Source organism: Chrysochloris asiatica, unplaced genomic scaffold (genome assembly GCF_000296735.1).
Source record: "Chrysochloris asiatica unplaced genomic scaffold, ChrAsi1.0 scaffold00166, whole genome shotgun sequence".
Taxonomy (NCBI): Eukaryota; Metazoa; Chordata; class Mammalia; order Afrosoricida; family Chrysochloridae; genus Chrysochloris; species Chrysochloris asiatica.
In genome coordinates, this window is record NW_006408684.1 from 671,939 (window position 1) to 679,843 (window position 7,905).

Below are 7,905 nucleotides of genomic sequence, written 5' to 3' on the forward strand. Positions count from 1 at the left end.
ACTGAGCTTGCAGAGAAATTTCTCAATACTAGTATGCTAGGAGAACAATCAGAAAAAAGAATGAAAAAATCAAAAGAAAGTATAAGAGTTATGTGGGACATCATGAAGAGGAATAACTTACAGGTGAGTGGAATTCCAGATTGGGAAGAGACAATAAAAAGCAAAGAGAAAACTGTTGAAGAGCTATTGGAAGAAAACTTCCCTATCATCATGGAAGTCAAGAAGATACACATACAAGAAGCTGAACGAACCTAAACAGGATAGATCCCAAAAGAAAATCACCAAGACGTCTCAGAATCAAAGTTTCCAAAATCAAAGACAAGGAAAGAATCCTGAAAAACAGTAGTATTTTATCTTACAGTGTTGATGTGTCAGTTCTCAGAAATTACTATACACTTACCCAACAACCACTGCCATAGAATAGATTCTGACTCATAGGGACTCCATAGGACAGAGAACTGTTTCTTAAGGCTTCTGAGATGGTAAATCTTTACAGCAGCAGACAGACTTGTCTTTTTCCCATGGAGTGGATGGTTTGTACCACTCATCTTGCAGTTAGCAACCTAATGCTTAACACACTGTGCTACCAGAGTAACTTCAGAAATGACTACTGTTGTAATGTGCCACCTAGTTGGTTCAGTTTTAGGGTTTCTGAGAGCAGCTGGTGGGTTTGAACTGCCAATCTTGCTGATCCTACAGCATCACACAAAGGCCCCAGAAATGACTTGTTGATAAGTGTCACTGAGTTGGTTCCAACTCATAGTGTCCCTGTACAGATTTTTCCAAACTGTAACTCTTTACAGGAGCAGAAAGCCTCATATTTCTCCTGCAATGTGGTTGGTGGGCTTGAACCACTGATCTTATGGTTCGCAGACCAGGGTTCATCCTACAGAGTCACTCCACTTCTGCATTAATGATAAGAGACTACTAACAAATAGTTGGAAGAAGCCATATTTCATTTGTTCTTAACAAGAATTAACTTCATAACTAGACAGTTTAATTAAGGAATTTCTAGATTTAAAAACATTTTTTACTGAATAAATATCTGTGAAGCCTAAGAATTAGACAAGTTTTATAAATACGATCATTTAAAAAATTTCCAAAAGATACAAAACTAGGATGCATAAATCTTTGTGTTTTTAGTTGTTTTTTTTTTTTTTTTTTTAGTTTTTGAGGAGGATCACTGTGGTGTACAAACTATACAGCAGGCTCGGCAGACTAAGGGAGAGGTCAATAAAAAAATGCTAAATGTCTTAATGCTCCTGATGAACCCTCAGTAGAAAGCACAGCACTGCAATGAAAATGATGAGCAAATAAGTAAATGAAGAACAATTAAGTAAACAATGTTCACTGGGCTTTCGTTTTTTATGGAGAGAAAATGCATAACATCTTCCAGAAGATTTTCTTAAAATACTTGGAAGAAAAAGTTTCTTTGGTAAGTATTTGAAACAAAATCATTTTTCAAAGATGTTCATAAAGGAGAGGTTAGTGTGATAGGACCCATAATTGTTCTCTTATCTGAACAACTAACATTTAACTGTTACAGAATTGGACAGAAGGCTGGTTATTCGGTATGGTCTATACACGTCCACATATATTTTCTAATTGAAGTTACCAAAAGGGATTTTAAAGTAACAACGTTGTTGTTTCTTGTTAAGTGCCATCGACTCAGTTCTAACTCATATTGACCCTGATTAATAGGATTGTCAAAACTCTGGTAGCATAGTGATTGCGAATTGGGCTACAAACCACAAAGTCAGCAGTTTGAAACTACCAGCTGTTCCGTGGAGGAAAGATGAGGCTTTTTGCTCCCGTAAAGATTTACAGCCTCAGAAACCCTGTACAGGGTCGCTATGAGTCGGAACCGACTCCACAGCACATAACAACAACAACAACAATAATACGGTTGTCAAGGAGTGGCTGGTGGGTTTAAACTGCCAACCTTGTGGTTAGTAGTTTAGTGCTTATCCTATAGGGTCACAGCAATGAATCATATTAGTTAGTGCCTTTTATGATTATGATGGTGAAATATATATTACAACATGTGTCCTGCCACCCATTTTCACATGTACAGCTCAGTGACACCGTGTTCCCCACGTCACACACCCATCACCAGTTTCCAGTTTCTCTTGTCCCCCCAACAGAAACTCACAGCCCTGTATGCGACGACCTACCCCTTTCCTCCTTGCTCCCACCAGCCCCTGGTAACTACTAATTTTGGTCTCTATGTATTTCTCTACAATGGATTATTTTATAAAAGTGGAACCATGAAATATTTGTCCTAAGTAGACTTTAAAAAACCATCTCTCACTCTTCTTTTGAGTTTTTCAGCTTTATTAAGGCATCCACTCATTTTAAGTGTAAAGTAAGTGAAACCTTACCACAGTCAAGATCTACAACAGCTTCGCCACTTTAATGTTTCCTTGCGTCCTTTGGCAGTGGACTCATGACACTGACTTTGTCACATGTAAACAAAGATCTGCTTTATACCGTATTGATTTTTTGTCCTTTGTAAACAAAAACAAAGTACTCTATGCATTTTTTTTTTAACTTGTTTCACTTAGGATAATGTTTTTGAGATTCACTTTTGTTCTTAAGTGTTTTCATATTTCTTTTTCTTTTTTTTTCTTTTTTTTTATTGCCAAGTAGCACTCCATGGTAAGGAAGTACCACTTTTTGTTTATCCATTCACTGGGTTTCTGTCAGGGAGCCTCTCCTGACCTATTCGGTACAATATATTTTATCAGTGCCTATATCATATTCTTTTATAAAGATTCCTGCTCTCTTATTGGAATATGTGCTTGCTTATAATTTCTAAAAATCTCCCTGGGTAATGCAAGAGGGTAAGCACCTGACTATTAGTTGAAAAGTTGCCAGTGTTCTGCTTCTGGAAGGTCACGGCCTTGAAAACCCTAGGGAGAAATTGTACTTTGTATATGTGGCAATGCTATGAGTCTGAACTGACTTGACTACAACTTACAACAACAATGCACAGCACAGCAGCTGGGAGGAAGAAATAATGAATAAGCAAGTAAGTAATTTGATTAAGACAATAATAAAAACTGCATTAAAGTAAAAAGTATACACATTTGCCGAAATAAAATGTTAGAGCTTACAATATGGGGGTTCAAGTTCAGAAGAAGTATCCTGCATGGGTCAATATATTGTCAGATGTGATTTGATTGAAGACTCAGTATGTATTTAATTAATATGCAGTTAATTTTAAACTGGAATCCTTGTGTGGCACAATGACTAAGCTAATTGCAAGGTTAGAGAGATTCAATTTACATGCCGCTCCTCAGAAATCCTATACAGGGTTGCTATGAGTCGAAACCAACTCGATGGCATTTACAACAGCAACAATTTTAAACTAAGTAAAGCTTAGAAAGCCTGCATTGGAAACATGTCCATAAATGATCATGAAAGCGCTGATAGCAACGATTTTGTTTTGGAACTTTATTTAGGATTACAAATAAATTTTACTGAGTCGGTGTATCTGCAAATATGCAATCTGTTAATTAGTGACAATCGACTATAATTCTTTCAGAAAGGGCTTTTCATTCTACCTGAAATGTACAAAACCTAAAATAATATAAAGAAAATGTACTTTCATACAAAAGGATATAATAAGACTTAATATATACATATATGAATGATCATATTCATTACTTTGTGAACCAAAGTTGAGAATTAACAATTAAACTAATAAAGGGATGAAAAACAAGACTGCCTCTTCCCCAAATGTCCTCCTTACCTGTGCCTCTCCAAGATCATTATTTACCACAGTAAAGTTCAGTCCAAGTTCTTCCACATCACCCTCATAGCTTTTGAGAAAGAGCAAATTCTTATACACTTCCGGATCTAACGAAGCTAGGTGATGAATGTCCACATCTGCACTAGTCCCAAGCAACTTTGAGAGGAAAAATCCAGCAAAGGGCAGCTCCACCAGCATATTTTCATAGAGCGCCTTCAAATGAGATACAATGAACAATGATTAGCATTTGATATAAACTGTTTGGTTTCCCTCTTTCCCCAAACAAAAGAACTACCTATGTTCATTTTGATGTTTAACAGAATCCAATGCTAGCAGATATTCTCCTCCATAATGATGAAGATTTGTTATGTTATTAAGTGCCATTGAGCCATTCCTACTCATACTGACCCAGTATATGGTTCCCAAGAAATGGCTGGTGAGTTTGAACTGCCGATCTTGTGGTTCAAATCGACCTTGTGTTCCTGCGCATATCGTACAGCGTCACACCAGAGCTACCATGATGAAGATGGTGCTAGCTAATATTTGGCAAGCATATACCATGCAACAGACCATATTTTTAGTATTTAATGAATGAATTTAATATGTGGAAAATTCTAGAACAGATAATTGCTGAAGAATTTTAGAGTTGAAATTCTAAAATGTTAGTGTCAAAAGAAACGTTTAAGAGGCAAAAACCTCATGCTACAATAGAAGTTGACAAACTTATTAATGAGAGGATCAGATAGTATATATTTCAGGCTTTATAGACCAGGAAGTTTCTATTAAAGCTTCTAAATCCTGCCTTTGGAGGACAAACATTGTCATTTGTAATATGAAATGAATGTGGCCATGTTCCAATAAAACTTTATTTAAACATATAAATTTGGATTTCCTATGATTTTTCTCATGCCACAAAACATTATTCATTTTTAGATCCGCCCCCCCCTGCAAAAAAAAAAAACAACCCACATTAAATGCAAAAATCTTTCTTAGCTCAGGCTACATTTGGCCTATGAATTGTAGTTTGCTGATGCCTGTTCTGATGAATATGAAAATTTAAAGACCTGGTGCTTGTAACTCAGATATTAAGAGTGAGTCATGGTGTGGCACTGTAGGACACGCACTGGACTTCTAACTTCAAGAGTTCAAACCCACCAGTTGCTCCTTGGAAACCCTAAATAAGGTCACTATGAGACGGAACCGACTAAATGGCACGTAACAACAACAGGTGGCACAACTGATATAAAAATCCAGGTTACCCATTTCCCAGTCCAATGATCTTTTTACTAATATCTTTTCACCTACCGTGTGCATTTACTTATAAAGCATATACTATAAGCTTCTACATTTATTGATAAAGCATATTATATATAATCAAAGACAAAAATCTTACATGTACAGCTAATAACTTTTGCATCTGACTTACACTTAGTAATGACCACCCAGATCAAGACAATAACATTTCTATTTCCTCCTGTACCTGCTCTTAAGTAGCGTCTTCTCACTGAGGCCAACCATTCTCCTGCCTGTCACCTCAATAGATCTGCTATGCCAGTTCTAGAACTTCATAATTACAGTATTTACAATTTTACATTTGTCTTCTCTTACATCAACGTACCAATGATGTTTACCTATTCACCTGCTGATGACATCTAACTTGGTTTCTATCTGAAGCTATGGTGAAAAAAGTTGCCATCATCAGTCTTTGTTGGATACAAGCCTTTGTGTGGATTACCCATTTTTCTTTAGAATATGTGAAGGCAAGTAAAACAGTATTGCTGTTCATAGAAATTTTTACTGAATAAAAATAGCAAAATGTGCAATTGTTTTCAACATATCTAGGTCCAATATACATCTGGAGGTAATGTTTCCATCTCTCTAACCCTTCCCTGGACAATTCTACACTCTTCCATTCATACCAAGTCAAAATGTCAGTTTTGGCATCCTTGAGGAACTCAAAAAGTGTTCTTTTAAAATATCCTTTTGAGTTCTGTGAACAGAAAGGAGTGTGGACGGGCAACATTGGGGCTGTAGGGTAGGTGGGGAAAGGTTACTCAATGAATTTCCCACAGGACAGTTGTTTCTACTCTTGATGAATTTGCAGGTGTGTTGTTCTCGTAGAAAAAAATTCCTTGGTACAACATTCTCGGTCCTTTCTTACCAATATAGTTTTCAATTTTCTTCAAAGTTTTTAATTAGCCCCTGTGATTATTCTGTGTCCTTCAAGAAAATCTATTACGATTAATGTTTTTTAACCCCCGAAAACAGTAACCCTAACCTTCTGAGCTGACCTCTCTGTACTGAATTTACCTGGCCGAGTAGATCCCCTTAAGGAGCTCTGGTAGCGCAGTGGTTATGAGTTGGGCTGCTAATCTCATGGTCAGCAGTTCGAAACTACCAGCAGTTCCGTGAGACAAAGATGAAGCTTTCTGCTCCTGTAAAGATTTACAGACTCGGAAACCCTATGCAGGGTCGCTATGAGCCAGAATCGACCCCATGGCACATAACCACCACGAGTAGATCCCCTTGGAAGTCACTGTTTGGATTGATCCTTTTTTTTGAAGGCAACCTAACGAGACTGACACAAGCATTAATGAGAGAACGTGTCTGTAGCCATCCACTGATCAGAGACATGTTTAGACACAATCTGGGATAAACTCGTGCATGTATGGATTGGAACCCTAGGTGCAATACTGTTTGACTTAACCCTTGTAGTTAAAGGTGGAATTGTTAGGTTGCAGGTAGTTATATATATCAGACACTGCCAAGTTGTTTAACAAGATGGAAAGATGACTTTTCACGAGGAATGTATGAGTGTTCTAACTGTTCTACATAATTCCAGTAAGTGTCGTTGGTTGTCTCATTGTAGTTTTAATTTGCATTTCCCTGAAGACTAAAGATATTAGTTCTGATGAGTATTACTATAATCTAGGATTGAATGTGGTCAAATATCAGAGATTCTTTAGCAAAGGCTGCAAAGTAAAATATATGATTACCAATAACCTAACAATTCCGGAAATCTTTAATTACAAGGGTTAAGTCAAACAGTATTGGCTCCTAGGGTTCCAATCCATACATGCACGGGTTCATCCCAGAGTGTGTCTAAACATGTCTCTGATCAGTGGACGACTACAGACAAGTTCTCTCATTAATGCTCGTCTCAGTCTCGTTAGGTTGCCTTCAAAAAAAAGGATCAATCCACTGACTTCCTAAAATAATGTCAAGGATTCTACTGATATTAAAAATATTCCTATAGATGAAGGTTGTAATGTGCAACAAGGAAATGGGAATGTGATGTGATATTTTCAAAAGCAGCCTTAATATTTTATTCTTACAGATGACTGACTTGAAAGTCATGACAATGCTTTCTTGATAAGTTTTCTTATAAAAAGAACAAACCAAACAAAAACCAAACACACTACTATCAAGTCTATCCAGACTCATAGTGACCTTTGATAGGGTTTCCAAGACCATAAATCTTTATGGGAGCAGGCCCAGAACCACTGGTGGATTTGAACTGCCAACCTTGAAGCTAGCACCTCAACACCTAACCTAAAGATCCAGCAGGGATCCTTCTGAAAACATTAATTTTAACTCATTGGATGCTGGTGTGACGCTGTAGGATAAGTACTGGACTCCTAACCACAAGGCTGTTGGTTCAAACCTTGTCAGTCACTTCTTGGAAACCCTATACAGGATTGCTATGAGTCAGAACTGACTTGATGGCACTTAACTACATGACAGGCACTGTGCTAAGCACTTGTCATAACTCATTTCATTTTCTTTTGGAAACTATCCATTAGGTGAAAGAGGGAGTACAGTGGCTCTAGAGCAGGGCTGGGGAACGTAAGGCCCACGAAATCATTTGGTCTGGCCCTGCCAAGGGAACCACACTTACAGCCATCACAATGTGGTTGTTGTTCAGTGCCATCGACTCAGTTCTGACCCATAGCGACTCTATAGGGTTTCCATGGAGCGACTGGTGAGCTTGAACCACCAACCTTGTAGTTCAAACGGCTTGGCTGTCTGGTGCATTAACCTACTGTTGTTGGTAAGTGCCCTCAAGTCGGTTCCTACCCATAGCAACCCTATATAGAGTTTCCGAGGAGCAGCTGGTGAGCTTGAACCACCGACCTTGCAGTTCAAATGAT

General features: G+C 37.8%; 1 protein-coding gene across 1 annotated transcript in view; it reads right to left on the reverse strand.

Moving 5' to 3' along the window:
* The window catches only part of UBE3C (ubiquitin protein ligase E3C), a 222,417-nt gene that overhangs the window by 28,084 nt on the left and 186,428 nt on the right, over window positions 1–7,905 (reverse strand). The window contains exon 19 of the mRNA XM_006871289.1: window positions 3,755–3,967. Coding sequence (XP_006871351.1) covers window positions 3,755–3,967 — 213 coding nt within the window. The remainder of the gene's footprint in view (window positions 1–3,754; window positions 3,968–7,905) is intronic.